Source organism: Dreissena polymorpha, chromosome 3, assembly GCF_020536995.1.
Source record: "Dreissena polymorpha isolate Duluth1 chromosome 3, UMN_Dpol_1.0, whole genome shotgun sequence".
Lineage (NCBI taxonomy): Eukaryota > Metazoa > Mollusca > Bivalvia > Myida > Dreissenidae > Dreissena > Dreissena polymorpha.
Genome location: NC_068357.1, coordinates 134,180,103 through 134,201,368, shown reverse-complemented (window position 1 = coordinate 134,201,368; position 21,266 = coordinate 134,180,103). Strand labels below are relative to the sequence as shown.

The 21,266-nt window shown below is 35.9% G+C and overlaps 1 protein-coding gene and 1 long non-coding RNA gene across 3 annotated transcripts in view; both read left to right on the top strand.

Annotated features, from left to right (window-relative positions):
* Positions 1–21,266, top strand: part of LOC127871536 (ras guanine nucleotide exchange factor P-like) — a 42,232-nt gene that overhangs the window by 12,018 nt on the left and 8,948 nt on the right. For both annotated transcript variants that reach the window (XM_052414569.1, XM_052414570.1), the window contains 5 exons: positions 11,905–11,951; positions 12,959–13,063; positions 14,424–14,552; positions 15,856–15,970; positions 20,144–20,291. In XM_052414569.1, the coding sequence (XP_052270529.1) occupies positions 11,905–11,951; positions 12,959–13,063; positions 14,424–14,552; positions 15,856–15,970; positions 20,144–20,291 (544 nt within the window). The remainder of the gene's footprint in view (positions 1–11,904; positions 11,952–12,958; positions 13,064–14,423; positions 14,553–15,855; positions 15,971–20,143; positions 20,292–21,266) is intronic.
* LOC127871549 (uncharacterized) lies at positions 7,777–8,610 on the top strand. The gene is made up of 3 exons (XR_008045449.1): positions 7,777–7,909; positions 8,062–8,212; positions 8,356–8,610. It is a non-coding gene; the product is annotated as an uncharacterized LOC127871549 (long non-coding RNA).

The following is a 21,266-nucleotide window of genomic DNA, read 5'->3' as shown; positions in this document are numbered from 1 at the left end:
GGGGACAACAATTACAAATACAAACACACACACTTAAGTTTAAATGTTGTGTTATTGATGTATTAAACTGAGTTTAATTAATATTATTTAACACTTAATTCACATGTTATTTATGTACATGTAATAACTGGTAAGCCTCATTACTGCTGAAATAATTTCTATTATAGAGACTGAAATGGATGGTGGATTTCAAAAGGCTGCATTTCATTTATTATAAGACATGTGTATAAAACCTACATTTTTAGCTCATCTATTTTTTGAAAAAAAATTATGAGCTATTGTCATCACCTTGGCGTCGGGGTTGGCGTTGGCGTCGGCGTACGGTTAAGTTTTGCGTTTAGGTCCACTTTTCTCAGAAAGTATCAATGCTGTTGCATTCAAACTTGGTACACTTACTAACTATCATGAGGGGACTGGGCAGGCAAAGTTAGATAACTCTGGCGTGCATTTTGACAGAATTATGTGCCCTTTTTTTACTTAGAAAATTGAAAATTTTGGTTAAGTTTTGCGTTTAGGTCCACTTTTCTCAGAAAGTATCAATGCTATGGCATTCAAACTTGGTACACTTACTCACTATCATGAGGGGACTAGGCAGGCAAAGTTAGATAACTCTGGCATGCATTTTGACAGAATTATGTGCCCTTTTTATACTTAGAAAATTGAAAATTTGGTTAAGTTTTGTGTTTAGGTCCACTTTATTCCTACAGTATCAAAGCTATTGCTTTCATACTTGCAACACTTATTAACTATCATAAGGGGACTGTGCAGGCAAAGTAATGTAACTCTGACTGGCATTTTGACAGAATTATGTGCCCTTTTTATACTTAGAAAATTGAAAATTTGGTTAAATTTTGTGTTTTGGTCCACTTTACCCCTAAAGTATCATAGATATTGCTTTCATACTTGGAACACTCGCAAACTATCATAAGGGTACAGTAAAAGGACAAGTTGCATAACTCTGGTTGTCATTTTTACGGGATTATGGCCCTTTTTTGACTTAGTAACTTTGAATATATGGTTAAATTTTGTGTTTCGATCCACTTTACTTCTTAAGTATCAAGGCTATTGCTTTCAAACTTCAAATACTTTCATGCTATCATGAGGTTACTGTACCTGGCAAGTTGAATTTTACCTTGACCTTTGAATGACCTTGACTCTCAAGGTCAAATTATTAAATTTTGCTAAAATTGCCATAACTTCTTTATTTATGATTAGATTTGATTGATACTTTGACAAAACTACTCTTACCTGACATACCACAATAGACTGCACCCAAACCATCCCTTGTGCCCTCCCCCCCCCCCCCTCCCCCCCCCCACCCCCAATTTTTTTTTTAAAACGGTTAAAAAACACAAATATTTGTTTATATTATTTTATGTTTGAAGTACCGTCCAACCATCGCACCCAATAATCCCCCCCCCTCCCCCCACCCGAATCCCCCCCTCCCCCCACCCGAATCCCCCCCCCTAATTTTTTTTTTAGATCATCTCACAAATTACCACCACACCCTCACACTTTACCCCCCACCCCACCCCCGCAATTTTTTTTTTTTGAAACGGTTGAAAAACACAAATATTTATTTTTATTATCTTATGTTTGAAATACCGTCCAACCATGGCACCCAAAATCCCCCCTACCCCCCCACCCCCCCCCCCCTCCCCCGATTTATTTTTTTTTGACGTTTTTTTTCGCATTTTTGGAAGATAATGTAATATATTCCACACCCCCACACTATACACCCCTCTTCACTCCGCCCCTCCCTCCTTTGTGATTGAAAATGAGAGTCCCTTCACCTTTAAAAAGAAAATAGATGAGCGGTCTGCACCCGCAAGGCGGTGCTCTTGTTTTTCTTTGTCATTGATTGTAAATTATGATGGTAATTTTAGCATATTTTTTTTTCCTGTAGAGGTGTATCAATTAAAACTTCAATTGTAACAAAACCAGAAATGTTCAGAATCTTTTTACTCCCTTGTAAATTTTGAACAATTCAACATTAAATCAAATTTATATTTTGTTACACATATTTGCTTTACATTAAAAATTCATTTAAAATCTCATTTTACAGCAGAGATAACAAATAAGACCTGTAAACAAGCCCAATATGGATTGCCAATGCTAGGTTACCTCTTCCCATTTGATCATTCTGGAGTATTGTTTTAATGGGCCATTTAACTTGGCTGAATCATAGTTATTGGTAGCCAGCACAAGGCAATTAATCAAGGCATCATCTATTAACAATTTCAAGAAATGTAATAGCTCCAGACTGTTCTTTTGAATGTTCAACTTTGCATGACCTGTAAATGGGGCAACTTATGGCTGAGAATCCTCCTGTGTCAATTTTCCACATATCAAATTGATTTTAATCAGTCAATGTCTGGCACAAAGTAAATCATTAAAAAGAGGAGAAGTCACTTTGCCTTCATGAAATTATTGTGCGAAGTGAAGATTAATTTGGCGAAGAAATTGCCCACTTCGCCCACTCGCGAGATCCCTGGCTTAATTTATCCAAAAAAGTATAATAACATCGGTTTACTATGTAACGCTCTGCACCACAACAGACGAACGCAAACTGTATTTTACGCTGTTTATTCTTCCACATTTAAACCAGATGCTTTACATCGAGGTCGTGTTATCGATTTATATCTACACAGCGAGCCAATCGAGAGATATTGAAAATTTAAATAAAGGTTGGATTTAAATTGCTCAGGCGTGCAAAATTCAAAGTGTCATTACATAATTTTTACGGAACATTATCGAAAATAAATTATCTACACAGGTATGTAAATAAATTATTGCAATCCGTTGATATTAAGTGTCTGATATAGGGGCTTGAATGTTGCGCACAAAATCCTTGCACAACAATATAGACAAAGAAGGAAAAAATCCCACCATTTATTGAATGGTTCAGCCGTTGGACGCTCCAAATATTACCAATATAAAAAGTAGCTTTATATTTGAGAGCGTCAACAAGTTTGACTTGGCTGGTTGATTACAATATTCGAATTTCTTGCACACTTTGAGCAAAAATTGTACCTCTGGAAAAGTTATGATCCTATTCTAAGCTAGAGTCAGTGTGTTAGATTATTAATGTTCCTACTTGTCCAGCTGATGTGTATAATATCAAGAAGCACTGCTGTGGTTGAGCGAGGATTCAGCACCATGAACCTGCTGTGCTCCCCATTACGCAGCACATTCACACTAACCAAACTTACTCATCTGATGCTTACTTGCATTGAAGGTCTAGACCTGAATGACAAAACATTTGGAGGAGATGTGTGATGCTTTTAAAAACAGAAAGCAGAGAACAATTATGCTGTAAATTGTGTGACTAATCAGTGTTTGATTTGGTCAAATATATCTTCTATAAGTTTTTGACTGTACAGTTCTTATCTCAAGAGTGTAACTGTAACTGTGTTTATATATAGAAGACAAAAAACCAAATAAAAACAAATATTAGTTAAACAACTCACTTATTTAAGCATGATAAATTTACAATGTTTTCCCAAAATGGACAAATTTGTCGATAAAAAAATTCCCAATTTGGTCAGACTCCTTTTCCCACAATCGGCAGAAAAAACCCTGGAAGTATGAGAGATTTTGTCTTCAGAAATGGCATGTTATTTTTTTTAGCTCCACCTGCCAAAGGCCAGCGGGGCTTATGTCATGGTCCTGTGTCCGTCGTGTGTGCGTGCGTGCGTCCGTGCGTGCGTGCGTTAACTTTTTCTTTAAACATCTTCTTCTCCTAAACTACTGGTCCAAATCTGATAAAATTTCTCAGGAATGTTCCTGTGGTGAACCTCTTTCAAATTTGTTCAAATTATGCCCCTGGGGTCAAATTTGACCCTGCCCCGGGGGGTCAAAAAATTGAAAATTTGTTATATAAGGCCTATTTTGTGCAAACTTTATAAATCTTCTTGTCCATAACCATTAGGCCTAGGGCTACCAAATTTGGTATGTATTGACATCTTATAGTCCTCTACCAAGTTTGTTCAAATTATGCCCCTGGGGTCAAATTTGACCCTGCCCCGGGGGGGTCAAAAAATGGAAAATTTGCTTATATAAGGCACATTTTGTGCAAACTTTTAAAATCTTCTTGTCCGTAACCATTGGGCCTAGGGCTACCAAATTGCTATGTAGTGACATCTTATAGTCCTCTACCAAGTTTGTTTAAATTATGCCCCTGGGGTTAAATTTTACCCTGCCCCGGGGGGTCAAAACATTGAAAATTTGCTTATATAAGGCCTATTTGTGCAAACTTTAAAAATCTTCTTGTCCATAACCGTATGGCATAGGGCTACCAAATTTGGTATGTAGTGACATTTATTGTCCTCTACCAAGTTTGTTCAAATTATGCTCCTGGGGTCAAATTTGACCCTGCCCCGGGAGGTTAAAAAATTGAAAATTTGCTTATATAAGGCTTATTTTGTGCAAACTTTAAAAATCTTCTTGTCCATAACCATTGGGCCTAGGGCTACCAAATTTGCCATGTAGTGACATCTTATAGTCCTCTACCAAGTTTGTTCACATTATGCCCCTGGGGTCAAATTTGACCCTGCCACGGGGGGGGGGGGGGGGTTAAAAAATTGAAAATTTGCTTATATAAGGCCTATTTTGTGCAAACTTTAAAAATCTTCTTGTCCATAACCATTGGGCCTAGGGCTACCAAATTTGCTATGTAGTGACATCTTATAGTCCTGTACCAAGTTTGTTCAAATTATGGCCCTGGGGTCAAATTTGACCCTGCCCCGGTGGGTTAAAAAATTGAAAATTTGCTTATATAAGGCCTATTTGTGCAAACTTTAAAAATCTTCTTGTCCATAACCATTGGGCCTAGGGATACCAAATTTGCTATGTAGTGACATCTTATAGTCCTCTACCAAGTTTGTTCAAATTATGCCCCTGGGGTCAAATTTGACCCTGCCCCGGGGGTTAAAAAATTGAAAATTTGCTTACATAAGGCCTATTTTGTGCAAACTTTAAAAATCTTCTTGTCCGTAACCATTTGGCCTAGGGCTACCAAATTTGCTATGTAGTGACATCTTATAGTCCTCTACCAAGTTTGTTGAAATTATGCCCCTGGGGTTAAATTTTACCCTGCCCCGGGGGGTCAAAACATTGAAAATTTGCTTATATAAGGCCTATTTTGTGAAAACTTTAAAAATCTTCTAGTCCATAACCATTGGGCCAAGGGCTACCAAATTTGGTATATAGTGTCATCTTATAGTCCTCTACCAAGTTTGTTCAAATTATGCCCCTTGGGTCAAATTTGACCCTGCTCCGGGGGGTCAAAAAATGGAAAATTTGCTAATATAAGGCCTATTTTGTGGAAACTTAAAAAGTCTTCTCATCCATAACCATTGGGCTTAGGGCTACCAAATTTGCTATGTAGTGACATCTTATAGTCCTCTACCAAGTTTGTTCAAATTATGCCCCTGGGGTCAAATTTTACCCTGCCGTGGGGGGGTCAAAAAATCGAAAATTTGCTTATATAAGGCCTATTTTGTGCAAACTTTAAAAATCTTCTTGTCCATAACCGTATGGCATAGAGCTACCAAATTTGGTATGTAATGACATTTACCTTGCCCCAGGGGTCACAAAAATGAACATATGCTTAAATAAGGCCTATTTTGTGAAAACTTTAAAAATCTTCTTGTCCTTAATTATAGAGCCTAGGGCTACTAAATTTGGTATGTAGTGATATCTAATAGTCCTCTACCAAATTTGTTCAAATTATTCCCCTGGGCTCAAATTTGACCCGGCCCCGGGGGTCACAAAACTGAACATATGACGTTTACCAGTGGAGATTACTGCGGCCGTTTGGCTGTGACCAACAACAACATCAACATCTTGTAAACATGAGATAAAACCCTGTCATTTAGTGCCATTTTAGGTCAGATGGTGACTGCTTACAAAGGCATTGAAGTAAGAACACGAATGTTTTTCTTATAAACTGAAAAAAGTCGGGTTTTATTTAAATATGTCGAAAGTGACCATATATCCGGATGAAAATATTTTGGATGACATGTTAATTTCATGTCTTTTTTGTAGTGTTAAAACCAGTTTAATAATATATTATTGATTTTAAAAACACAACTTCCATGAACATGATATAATTATTTCAAGGAAAGTCAATATATGATACTGCACGGTAAACTCAAACTTTGTATCCAAGAGAAGGTGTTGAAATTAATGAAGTGCAATGTTCTTAACTATCGTATATGCTGCTTTTTAATAACTAATGATTCATTGTTCCATTTGTGAATCGTGACTGATCATGAATTGTTGAAATGATTGTCAATTGCTCAACAATCCATATATATTTCTGACCATTTTATAATTTTCTTAATATAAGTTATGAATTGATCTTAGAAGTCAAATGTATTACTTAATTAAATACATTTATAAATATAAAGAAATAATCTTTAGATTATCATAATATTCTCAGGCCTGTTGGTCTTAGGGATGTGTGGGTTGATGAGCAATTTCTCCTTTTATCACAATTATTTCTACCCTACCTGATCATTTCCTTCATATCCCATTTTTATTCAATTGACGTCTGCAACCTCTTTCAAATAGGGAAAGTCCAAAATGTGTTGTTTGGTAAAGGGTTAAGGCATTTTGCTTCCTATGGGTCTTGTGAATCTGTTTCAAATCAAATGCGTAGATTTGATCTTCAGCATCTAAAAATATGTGAAATAGAAAGAACGACAATATCTTTTGGAGAGATAAATGTACCTACGTTATAAGCAAAGGACCTGTGCAACAATTCCGAGGCTTTTTTGTCTGTTTAGTTAACACGGTAGTAACTTTTTCCATATATAAAAATGCTCACCCTTCCAACTTTAAGCGCCCAGTGGGACGAGGGATAGAAAGAGAAAGTCACATGCTTGAGTACATTTCAACCTATGCGCAAAGAAAAAACAGTGGAGCGATACAGGGCCATCATGGCCCTCTTGTTTACCTACATGGTCATTTCATTTCAAACATTGAATGTGAGCAAGAAACTTAACATTGCAGGTTTTTTTGGCCCGATTTTATAGCCGAAATTTGGTTATATTCCCAATCGCAAAAAGTATACTTTTTTCCCAAAATTTGCTTAAAAATTCCCAATTGGGAAAAAAAACGCTAATGACATAGGCTGTTTCTGTTTTTAACAAAGCGCAATCCGATCCGGTCTCGTATGGGTTTTAGACTGTGCCTCGATTTGGATAACGCCGACATTATTCGTGAGCACGATATTCTCCGTGTTGTTCAGGCGCTTATTATATTTGCGATGAAATTTAAGCGTTTTGTGATTCCGCTGCATGTAAAACAAATATGTTGCGCAATTCTAAATATTTTTTTATGGCAATTAAGGGGCCGATTTTCAGCCCCATTCCCCTCAAAAAAGAGTATATATTTTTCCCCAATTTTGTAGAAAAAAACCCCTCCAGAAGTTTAAAAAAAAATAAAAAAAATTGTTTTTAGAAAGAACTCTCTTATGATAAATATATCTCAAATCAATTTCATAAACAACTAACAAAGTATTTAACAAATTGATATGATTCTGAATTATTATAAAGAGTTATAATGCCCCCCTTCGAAGAAGAGGTGGTATATTGCTTTGCTCATGTCGGTCGGTCCGTCGGTCGGTCAGTCCGTCCGTCCGTCCACCAGGTGGTTGTCAGACGATAACTCAAGAACGCTTAGGCCTACGATCATGAAACTTCATAGGTACATTGATCATAACTTGCAGATGACCCCTATTGATTTTGAGGTCACTAGGTCAAAGGTCAAGGTCACGGTGACCCGAAATAGTAAAATGGTTTCCGGATGATAACTCAAGAACGCATATGCCTAAGATCATGAAACTTCATGGGTAGATTGATCATGACTCGCAGATGACCCCTATTGATTTTGAGGTCACTAGGTAAAAGGTCAAGGTCACGGTGACCCGAAATAGTAAAATGGTTTCCGGATGATAACTCAAGAACGCATACGCCTAGGATCATGAAACTTCATGGGCAGATTCATCATGACTCGCAGATGACCCCTATTGATTTTGAGGTCACTAGGTCGAAGGTCAAGGTCACGGTGACCCGAAAAAGTAAAATGATTTTCGGATGATAATTCAAGAACGCATATGCCTAGGATCATGAAACTTTATAGGTAGATTGATCATGACTCGCAGATGACCCCTATTGATTTTCAGGTCACTAGGTCAAAGGTCAAGGTCACGGTGACCCTAAATAGTAAAATGATTTTCGGATGATAACTCAAGAGCGCATATGCCTAGGATCATGAAACTTCATAGGTACATGTAGATTGATCATGACTCGCAGATGACCCCTATTGATTTTAAGGTCAAAGGTCAAGGTCACGGTGACCCGAAATAGTAAAATGATTTTCGGATGATAACTCAAGAACGCTTTTGCCTAGGATCATGACACTTCATAGGTACATTGATCGTGACTTGCAGATGACCCCTATTGATTTTCAGGTCACTAGGTCAAAGGTCAAGGTCACAGTGACAAAAGTCGTATTCACACAATGGCTGCCAGTACAACAGACAGCCCATATGGGGGGCATGCATGTTTTACAAACAGCCCTTGTATTAAATTAGTTTTTCCCACATCATGCAGTGGACTTTTCATATGAATTGCATTTTCCCAGGAAAAGACCTGATGTATCTATATTGTGTCAATATGTGTTGATATAAACATTCCAATTTGGTCCATTTTATTGATAAAAAAAACTTAAATTTGCCATTTTATCAATTAAAAAATCCCAATTAGACTCAAAATGGCTAGGAAAACTGAGACTGTGCATGAAGGCTGAACTGTCTGAAACTAATGTTGAAAAAATCATTGATATATATTTTAGAAAAAAGACAGAGAAATTCAGCTGTGAATATTACATTCATACATACATGTGTATTCATATAATAAATATCATAACATATAAAAGAGTGAATTTTTTCAGTTTTTTTTTAGAAAAAGGGGAAGATGCTGGGTGAAAGCGGAAAATAGAGTGCCAAAGAGACATATTTGGGTAAAAAATAAAAACTGTTTTAATCAATGTCTATAACTCATCTTCTCTGATTTCAGGGGTTTTTCACCACTGTCTGTGCCTCCAGAAAATGGAGGCATTCCCAAAACAAAAAAACCCGGCCCCATTCCCAATCAAATCTAGATGACATTTTTCCAAATTAATTTACAATAAAGAAGTTTTCTGTCAAAATCATAAAAAAACGTTAACAAACTATTATGACATTTAGAGTGACTTCCCTTTATCCATTACGTCCATCACGTTATATAGCATGCGCTTAACGACTCAGATGTAAGCACGTTTAGTCTAAAAAACGACGCGTTTTTCCCCTTTGGACGGGCCCCCCCACCATTCCCCTATTTGTGAAAAAAACACTGTAAGCAAAACCACAGCGTCAAAACGAAAGCTGTTGATTTTGTTAAGCAAGTGTCATAAAATAAACAAACATGGTCAAGTAGTACAAGTCTTCCCATTGAAACTCCTTCCATTGTTAATGACAGTAATTTCATAACAAGTGACTCTTTTGCATCGTCATCGATGATTTCCGAAAGCAAAGTGCTGACTGATATTCAACATGTTGAAAGCAGTAGTCCTTCCAGGGACCTATACAAACAGTTTGTATAGGTCCCTGGTCCTTCAGAAGAAGATGAAGGGCCTCTTACTAAAATGGTGCCTGATTTAACTGTAGACTTTGTGTTAGCTTATTATGTGGAAAACTGTTGATCCTGGTGGTGATAGTGATTAATGATCCTTAACTCATTCATGTAGTTTTAAATCCCAATTTATTTTCCTAATTTCTTGAAAATGCCGATAAAATTCCCAAATCTTTCCAAAAAGCTGGAAAAAGCCCTGTATTGGCTAGTGCTTCCTTGATTGCTGTCTTGTTCTTGGAAGACTTCATGGCTGTTCCCCTGCTGCCAGCTGGTGGTCTTAACAATAGCAGAAAAAGTAGGGGACTTGTTAATGACCAAACATGGAATCAAAAAACAACTCTTTGCAATGCATTTGCCTAAATGTTTTTGTCATTTGAAAGCATTCTCAAGTTTTTCATTTAAATAATTGTCAAAAGCATGCTTTGATGTTGAAAGAAATGTTAAGCCACAAATGAACATGAATAGAAAATCTTGTATCTTAATATATGACCATTTAAATCAAACTGTTGTAAACATAAACATTATTTACACCGGGGCTTCATCCTTATACATTGTAACAAAAACAATACCTGTTACCATAAACATCGATTTGCTTGTCATTTGTGTAGAAAAATACCCCCCAAACAAATTTATTTTAAAAAACTTTTATCAAAGCAAGAGCCACAGTTTTGAATTGACAATTCCATCTACATATATTATGGGGTTCCAGAGACAGTTGATGTGTTATGATTGGTAAATTAGACATTAGTTCTATCTCAGGCAGGATTCCAGACACAGTCAATAGCATATTTTCAAATTCGGAAAACTCAGCTTTGTCATTGCAATAACTTACACATTTTAATGAACTGTTGATGTGTTTGAAACATGGTTAATGTTCAGTATAACTGTTTCCTCACAAATATCATAACTACATGTACAATGAAAATTTGCGAATCTTAAACATTTTTTTAATTTTGTCAATTTACCAAAATGTTAAAAGGTCCCTTTAAGAAAGCTGCAGAGAAATGTCTGCTTTCTTGGATTATGAGATACATAATGATATGAGTCATGTTCTGAGAAAACTGGGCATAATACATGTGCGTAAAGTGTTGTCCGAGATCAGCCTGTGCAGTCCGCACAGGCTAATCAGGGACAACACTTTCCGCCTAACCTTGATTTTCGGTAAGGAGGGACTTCCTTGAAACTAGAAATACCATATAAACGGAAAGTGTCGTCCCTGATTAGCCTGTGCGGACTGCACAGGCTAATCTGGGACGACACTTTATGCACATGCATTAAGCCCAGTTTTCTCAAAACAAGACCCATATGATTCACGAGAGCTTCTTTCTCATATATATGCTAATATCTTATAAAGTTAGCCTTGAATCAGGGCTGATTCAAGTGTACTCCTTGATTGGTCACACTGGATAAATTTAATAAGTTGTTGATAATTTGTTCATACCAGGATACAAATATAGCACAGAATACTGGGTACAATTTATTGTTAACCAGGTTTTCCGAAGGAAAAAACTGGTAATAAGATTGGCGAATGTCGGCGGGCGGGCGGACTGGCGGGCGGAACAAGCTTGTTCAGGCCATAACTTTGTCGTTCATTGTGAGATTTTAAAATCATTTGGCACATTTGTTCACCATCATTAGAGGGTGTGTCGCGGAAAAGAATTATGTCGATATCTCCAAGGTCAAGGTCACAATTTGAGCTCAAAGGTAAAAAATGGCTATAAATGAGCTTGTCCGGGCCATAACTTTGTCGTTCATTGTCAGATTTAAAATCATTTGGCACATTTGTTCACCATCATTAGACGGTGTGTCGCGCGAAAGATTTACGTCAATATCTCCAAGGTCGAGGTCACACATTGAGTTCAAAGGTAAGAAATGGCCATAAATGAGCTTGTTCGGGCCATATCTATGTCATTCATTGTGAGATTTTAAAATCGTTTGGCACATTTGTTCACCATCATGGGACGGTGTGTGGCACGAAAGAATTACGTCAATAATTCCAAGGTCAAGGTCACCACAACTAAAAATTTATTTATTTTGATACAAATGGGGTTAATTATAAACAATTATCAGATAAAGGGAGACAACTAAATCTGAACTGATTAAATCAGTTAAGGTTTAGTTGTCTCCCTTTATCTGACTTTTTTCACATTGATAACCTGGTTTTGTGACAATTTTGTCCCTTGTCAACACTTGCAATGGTTATTGTTCAGATTTTTTTTTTCAGAAAGGAGGAGGAAAAGTTACATCAAAGGTGACACAAAATTGTATAAAGTAGGTATAATATCAGTGTATGTTTTGAAAATGGCTATAATTTTCTCTTACTGACAAATAAAAAGGCTTTGTTTATTCACAATTTATGCACGTTTACATTTATTTTGCATGATTTGAATCATTGCAGACTAACTGACGTCGATTCAGTTTGTTGACAATCAAAACCTGTCCAAGATCTAAGATTAAATTATTGACTACTTGACTATTACTGCTTAATTAAAAAACAGCAATTTCTTTAGTATGATGTTAAGCAACAAATATGTGATTATTTGGATGGTTGTTCTTGAATTATTCTATTGATAGGGCGCAAAGCAGTTGGAGCAGGTTTGCCAAACTTATTGTTAAGGGTCACAGTGCTATAGATAACTGTTTGAATTTCTTGTTGTCTTTGGTACTAATATTTACAGTATACCATTTTAAAATACAATCAATAACGCTATACACAATGAGGTACAAAACTATTTATTTTTCATGTCTATTTGCTGAGTGACAGAGTTTGCTCTCATGTAATAATCAACTGGTGTATGTAATCAAGTTTTAATAATGCATATATTTGTAATGTGTCACTGGATAAACGCCAACAGGTTAGCATTCTGAAAGGGTATGAATGACAATTAAAATTTCTGAGCAGGTTGAGTCATTTATTTTCAATTAATGATCCCCTATCTTCCAATCCCAGTACAAAGTAGCCATTACTGGGGTACATTGAGATTGCTGTGTACGTCTGTCTTTATATCTGTCTGCAGAAATAAACTTGTTCTCTTATACTTTTTAATGTTTAAGATTTAACATTGCAGGCATTGTTGCTAATGATATGCAGTGGTACTGATGATATGCAATTTTTATTATCCTAATCATTAAAACTTTCTAAAATTACACCATTTCGATCGTACATGTATTAGGCACTGTTTCGACAAGCATTAGTCTAGTCTGTTTGAAAATTCAAAATTGATCGCAAACTATATTAGTTAGCTATTAAAGTGTTATTTGTAATATGTCTGTATCAGATTGGCAGAGAAGGGAAGTCTGGTGTCCTCAGATGGCTACTACTCTACGGAGTTTGTGGAAGATAGTGTGGCTAATGGAAAACTGATGGACTTGGAGAGTTACAAGTACGAACAACTCAAACTGATTGAATAGATGAAATTCTTGTCCATTTAAATTCGAAATGAGGACACAATTGTTACACACCATTCTAAATTGTTTTGAAAAAAATTGAAATTGTGTCTTTTGCACTACAGTCTCAAAACATCATGTTTTGAGACTGCAGTGCAAAAGACAAAATTTCAGTCAGGTCATGTTTAGGTTGGGACTTTGTTTTCTTGTTACAGCTTTTGGTGAAAAATATATGACTCTTAAATCTGAATACTTCAGATTACTTCAGATTCATGTTATAAATGTGTTATTTAAAACTAAAGTTTCTGGGTTTAGTTTTAGTTAGAGTCCATTTGCCCTAATTGCACTGCATATTTTTGTCTGATTGTTGACCACACATGCTGTTAGCATGATACAGGCGTCTCAAAGGCCGAGTGGTTGTTATTGTGCATTCATTGAAGCTTGTCCATACTGTAATGTTATTTATAGTGCAATTTTCAAACACATTAAATACCATATCTGTAATGGTGCTGACATGTAAGTGGTAAGACCAATGTTTCCCTAGCCCTCTGGTAAAGGGAACTCTAAGTGGTCTTGCATCTAATTTAGGGAAAGTGCAGCTTATCTGGATCCTAGCTTCATCTTTCATCTTGCAACTAGAACAATATTTTGTTACACATGTTCTCCATGTGGAGATTCCTTGCATGTCGGAGACTCAGATCCATGTCATTTGCTGATATGTTATGCTCACACTAAGAGTTAAAAGGTCAAATTGGGGTTAAATGCAGCTTGAAATGACTTTAAAATTAATGTGGCGAAATAAGTTGCTGCATATGTTATTCATACAGATTCTTTGTCTCAGGTGAAAGACCCTGAAAAATCATTTCGCCACGAGTTTCAAGGGCAAAGTTTAACCTAACCCAACTTGGCAGGACTGTATCTTGGTCATTTATAGTGCAATTATAAAATAAATGTAACTTTACATAAATGTTGGCCATTTGGCGACCAAACGGTATTGAAAGACTTAACTTGCTGAAAGGTATGTTAAATATTAAATCAATTAAAGACATAGGCTTAAGTTTGGATGTGTGTACACAAATGTGAGGAAGTTTTGATTATGATGCTTTTCTTTGCAGTCAATTATTAAATCTACCTTTTGTGAACACCAAAGTATACTTTTCAAGCAAAACAGTTTTAAGAATAGGTGTTATTGTTCCATGTGTATGTGTAAAAAGTTTATGCCTTTTATATTGTAGAATTCTGGCATACAATTCATGAACTAAAAATTAATTAACATAATGATACAATTATTGATAAAAACAAATTATAATTGTGTACCTTGAACTGAATACAAGTTTGATCTGTTGTGTGTTTCAGAATACCTTCCGGAACACGAGTTCGGCATACTTCAGATGAATCTGAGAGATCTCACCTGAGCTTTGGCAGCAATGATAGCTTGTCCCCAGCAGAGTATGTGAAGCCACTACAGAACAAGGACTTAAAAGGGTTTGTTCCATGGGACAATATCTTATTGAAGATGTATTTAATGAAAGCTGTATATATTCAGATTAAGTTAAGCTCACCTGTGGGCTTAGTGATCATGGTGAGCTTTTGTGCTTTGTATGTTGCTGGCAGCTGTTCTATGTTGTCTGTCAACAGTTTCCAACACTTCGCTTCAAAAGACATCTCTATCCTAAAATGCTTTGCAGATATTTTTGTAACATAATTTGTGCTGTCCTATTATTGGGGTAGTTGCGCTTTGTTAATGTTTGTATGTGACTTTTCTCCAGAGCAAATCTTGAAAACTAAAAAAGAATCAAGTTGAAACTTAATACAGAGTGCTTGATAGTATGGTATCCAGTACTCCTTCCATAGGAACAGTAAGCGTCCCAGTATATCTTGCTTCAAGACTGAACCTTTCCTGGTCCTTACCCCACCCACTTTAAAAAAAGACAACAAAATGTTTTTGTTCAAGTCTTTTGTACTAAACCAACCTGTCTTATGTTCTTTACCAAACTTTCTGTTGCTTACTTTGATAATATGACAATGGAGTATTAAATTTATTTAATATAAACAAAAACAATTAAATAATTATTATTATTTTCACTTTCATAAAAGCATTATTGAGTTATTTTGTTGGAACCTATTGAGATGTTGCTCATGGTAAATTAAAGCTTTAATTGCAATATGATTTTTTATTTAACGAAAATTAGATAAAAAGTGAAAATAAATTTCTGTGAATACTAGTCAAAAATTTTGCATTTCTATGTATTTTAATGAATTATTTTTGGTTACTGACATAAAATTGATTGCTTTGTTAGATAACACATGCTTATATTCGAAACCTCTGTTTGTATAATACACAGGATATGAGTACTGTTGAACTTGATATGGCCATAAAACACATATGCGATTGGCTTTTTTTAGAAGCCATGTAACAGTAATAAAAGATCTGTTGATAGCAAAAGCAACCACAGTCATAAAAAAGAGAGTCTAATTCAAATAATTTCTCATTCGGTTAGTACACCACACTCTCTTGTACAATGCACTCTACCATCGAGTGTTGTTATCAGCAGGCAATAACAAGATAAGTGATGGTAATTTGGACAAACTTAGCTTGAACTTGTTCATTTATATTAAATTTATTCAACAGATGTCATATTTTCTGAATGTCAGGACAAGTTTGTCGTGTGTTGGGATGGGGGGACAAACTTCTTCAAAGTGGGAATGTTGTCCAGAGATTGGGACATATTGCTTGTACATGTATACATATACATTCCTAAGATCTCATAAACAGTTTCTCTTTCAGGAGGAACAAGTACACAATGCAAGAGGATGTTGCTATGATGAAGTATCTCATCGATACCTGCACCTATACACAGGCTGGGGGGAATCGTGTATGGAAAGATATGGAGATGATGAAGGTAATTATGGAGATGTTGTCATACCACGAAACAAAAGTTGGAAATGCATGAAGAACTATGTGTTTCAGACTGCCTTTAAACACTAATACAAGGATCATGTTTTGTGACATTGTAGCTTATTTTATGTCCTAGTTGAGTGGTAGGCAGTAAGCAATTCACTTTTCCATCTATATGTCCCGAAATGTGCATTTTTAACTCTTCTTTTACCTCTCGATGGATCAAACTGAAACTTTCATAGTTTTAGCTGGCGGCGTCCACAGCAGTGTCCGCTCTCTAATTCAAATAGTTTTTATCCGATCTTCACCAAACTTGGTCAGAAGTTGTATCTAGACAATATCTAGGTCAGATTTGAATATGGGTCATGCCGGGTCAAAAACTAGGTCACAGGGTTATTTAGTGCATTTCAAGCATTTAGCATGGTGTCCTCTCTCTAATTGAAGTAGATTTCATCCGATTTTCACCAAACTTGGTCAGAAGTTGCATCTGGACAATATCTACGTCAAGTTCGATTATGGTTCATGCCGGGTCAAAAACTAGGTCACGGGGTCACTTAGTGCATTTCAAGCATTTAGCATGGTGTCTGCTCTCTAATAGAAGTAGTTTTCATCTGATAATCTCCAAACTTAGTCAGAAGTTGTATCTAGACAATAGTTAGGTCAAGTTTGAATATGGGTCATGCTGGGTCAAAAACTAGGTCACAGGGTCACTTAAACCATTTAAAGCATATAGCATGGTGTCCGCTCTCTAATTGCAGTAGTTTTCATCCGATCTTCACCAAATTTGGTCAGAAGTTGTGTCTTGACGATATGTAGGTCAAGTTCAAATATGGGTCATGGTAAAGTTATCAAGTTGTCCAAAGCCTTAAAACGGGCGTATCTTGTGACAGTTTGGCACTCTTGTTCCACTTTAGAATATATAGTGCACAAATTTGGTTTTTTCAACTGCTCTTCAACTGCTGGGTGGATCTTGCTTAAACTATCACAATTCATGGTTAAATCAGCGATTTTTTTGCTTTTATCTGTCACAGCCTGTGCTATTTGAATTGGGAAAATTAGCGCGATAAACCATGAAATTGGGAAAAATAGTGCGATAAATCATGAAATTGGGAAAAATTAAGCATTATAAATATGATTATAAGTCAGGGGTGTGATTTTTCCGCGGATCCGCGGATTTCCGCGGATCGGGTTGTCCCGGATGTCACTTCTGAGATTTGCGTAAATTCGTTTTAAAAAATGTGGGGGAGAGGGGCTACCACCGATTCCGCTGACGTATTTCATAAGCGGCCCGTAATATCCGCGGCCCGCAAAATCTCACCGCATTTTACACTGGTAGATTCTGCCTAAGCATTTTTAAAACGAGCCATATAAATGGCTGTCGTTTCCCAATCTTCCAATTAAAATCGTGTTCTCAAAATGCGCGCTGTGATTTGTTTGCAAATGGCGCCGTTGTGAAGAGAAAATTAAGATTATTGAAATAACAAATAGCAATCGAATAAACGACTGACATCACCTAGTCTGATAGGAATAATGAAATGTGTTTGTCAAAAAAAAGACTACGTTTTAGATACAAGCAACACATATTTTTTTAAGAAATGTGCCCACTGAATTTGTGTCACGGAAACCAGTGTTTGCAAATTGGCGTTTTGTCTACTCGCGAAGTAAAACAATTTAGAAGAGTATCGTTCGAACATGGAAATAGACAAACATGATTTGATTTTTATATGTCTGTGGGTCTGTGTATAATCAGATTCATATGCATATTCTGCTTTATTATGTTTGTCACGCTGTCCAGTTAACTGAAATAGCTTTGAACTGAGTGAAATGCAAGATATTGAAAGGTAAACAAATTAAATATATTAATTTAACTCAGTTAATACATCATTAACACCAGAAGAACACTCAAGTGTGTTTGTTTATATTTAGTCTATTAACTGTAATTCAATACATTGAAAAACTGCTGCTATTGATCACAATAAATACTTATTTAACTGTTTACTTTGCATCCCCAGTATGTTAAATGTGAAGTTTTAACAGGTTTTTATAAAGAAATATTGTTATGAAGTTCAAAAAGTTGTTTATTTTAATGTCTGTTTTTTATGTTTGTCATTGCGTTATGCGCGCCATTCGCGTATTCAAAATCAGTCAACAGAATTTTCCTCCCCTCTGACTTTGCCTCAATCACACCCCTGTAAGTAACTGAATCAAAATTGTTTTTAAGTGCATGTTCAGGGGTTTTTCTAGCCATTTTGGGAAAAGGAGTCAGGTCAAATTGGGATTGTTTTAATTGATAAAAGTGGCCAATTTGGGAATTATTTATGGATAAATTAAAGTTATATATTTTGTAGGATGTTTAAATAAAAAGTTGAGATCTAGAGTTAATAGATTATAAGTCATAAGAGACTTCTTTCTAAAAAATAAATAAATTGGGAAGCAGCCGAAAATCGGCGTAAATTTTTAGGAAAAGAAATCACTGTAAATGATTGTGAAAAAAAGGATTTCTGCTGCAACTATAATTGGTTGTGGCCCTTTGTCTGTTTTTATGTCCCCCACTATAGTAGTGGGGGACATATTGTTTTTGCCCTGTCTGTCTGTTGGTCTGTTGGTCTGTGGGTCTGTTTGGGCCAACTTTAACATTTTGCAATAACTTTTGCTATATTGAAGATATCAACTTCATATTTGGCATGCATGTGTATCTCATGAAGCTGCACATTTTGAGTGGTGAAAGGTCAAGGTCAAGGTCATCCTTCAAGGTCAGAGGTCAAATATATGTGGCCAAAATCGCTCATTTTATGAATACTTTTGCAATATTGAAAATAGCAACTTGATATTTGGCATGCATGTGTATCTCATGGAGCTGCACATTTTGAGTGGTGAAAGGTCAAGGTCATCCTTCAAGGTCAGAGGTCAAATATATGTGGCCCAAACCGCTTATTTTATAAATACTTATGCAATATTGAAGATAGCAACTTAATATTTGGCATGCATGTGCATCTCATGGAGCTGCACATTTTGAGTGGTGAAAGGTTAAGGTCAAGGTCATCCTTCAAGGTCAGAGGTCAAATATATGTGGCCGAAATCGCTTATTTTATGAATACTTTTGCAATATTGAAGATAGCAACTTGATATTTGGCATGCATGTGTATCTCATGGAGCTGCACATTTTGAGTGGTGAAAGGTCAAGGTCAAGGTCATCCTTCACAAGGTCAAGGTCATCCTACAAGGTCAAACGTCATATAGGGGGACATTGTGTTTCACAAACACATCTTGTTAAACTTTAGAATGTTCCCAATTTTTAATAGTCTTTTTAATCCTGTTTATCTATTTGGTGAATTTCGCTTCTTTTACTGTTTAATGACCTCTATCCGTACATATTCATAAAAAAGGAATGTTGATTGCACCAGTTTTGGCTGAATTAAGGTGCTTTTTCTAGTTGCTTTTTTATGCCTCCGGTGGGATGGCATATAGCATTTGAACTGCCTGTCCGTAACTTTTGCAATATTGAAGATAGCATCTTGATGCATGTCTACCTCATGGAGTTGCACATTTTGAGTGGTGAAATTTCAAGGTCATCCTTCAAGGTCAAAGGTAAAAAAAACAAACCCAAGGGAAGTAACAAGCTTTAAAGGGAGGTAAATTCTATTTATCATTTGGCAGGTACAGATTATTTTTACAAGGGAAGTAATATTTTTTAAAGGTATATAATAAAAAAATAATAAATCAAAGCGGCGCAGTAGGGGGCATTGTGACGAACATGTCTCTGTGTTCAAACAAATAAAAAAAATGTCCACTGATGAGCACAATTTTTTTCCATTAAACTATGAAACTTTATAAATTGATTTTGGACAAAACAAACTATTAGCTGCAGTTTTAATAAATTAAATACTTATTCAAACTTACTGAACACTATAAAATGCAAAACATTTTGCTGAGGCTATTATCAGCATTTGAAATAGCCAAGACTAAAGTTAAGTGAAAAATCAGCTTCTTTTTTTGTTGCTGTCATTTTATTAATTAACTCCAATGAAATTGTTTTATTTGTGATCTCACTGTACCTTCTTTTTATCTTAGAACACCTTTTAATTCATTGCTTTTTCAGATACAGTATTAAAGATAATTTTTGAGTTCAATAAAAAAGCATGTAAATACATTCATTCAATACATAATTTCTGTCTAGATCACCAGCCATACTGCCCAGTCTATGAGTGCCAGGTTCCGCAAGACGATAGTTCCCAACATAGAGAAGTACAGGGACCACATTGAGAAACACTGGATACCACGTCTCACTGGTTCACTGCAACAGGCTGCATCTTCTTCAGAGTTTTGTATGTGGTATTTGATATTATCACTATCTGTATGTTGATTCCGTTGTCAAACAACCATTTTATATTCAAGTTAAAGAACCATATGTGGATGAATGTCTTTGTCCAGAGCACAACTTTTTCTACCATGGGCTGATTTTAAAATAACTTAGTGGAAGTAATGGGCAGGATAGGACATAGTGTTGAACAACAAAGACCAGGTCCTTAGGTTCAAGGTTTAGGAAGCAATTCAAGGTCAGAGGTCAAATTTAGGAAATCCATGCTTATATCTTTGTGCGGGGCATGAATTATTTCAGCATGGATTATGATAGATTTTGCAATATCTATCCAAAATTGTTAAGCATAGTTTGCTCAAATGTTGCGCCTAAAACCCATATTCAAGGTCAAAGTCCCAATTCAAGTTCATATTTCAATATGAGAAATTCAGCCTGAGCACTTTCTTGATAAAAACTTTATCCAGCATGAAATGGTATTCAAGTTACTTGCCAGAAGTGCACAGCATGATGGGATGGAGTTTCAATCACAAGAGGTTGATTCTCGTTTCAAGGTCAGATTAAAGGGGCCTTCTCACAGATTTTGGCATGTATTAAAGTTTGTCTTTAAATGCATTATATTGATAAATGTAAAAATTGGATCTAAAAAGCTCCAGTAAAAATAAAGAATTCAATTTAAAAAAAAAAGAAAAAAAGTATCCCTCAACAAGGCTCAAACCACTGACCTCTGAATTCCTGGAGTAAAAGTCTACCCATTTAGACCACTCGGCCATCCGTGCTCATACAATGAAGAAGGTATTTTATACTTTATATAAGCAATCCTCGTAGTTTCACAAATTATTACGATAACAAAAGAACTCCAAATTATTTAATCGTTTTGCATTGCAACGCTTTATAATTTTCAGGTTTTTAAATCGTCAACATATGCATATAATGGCTAATTTAGAGCATGGTTAATGTTCAGTATTACCGTTTCCTTACAAAT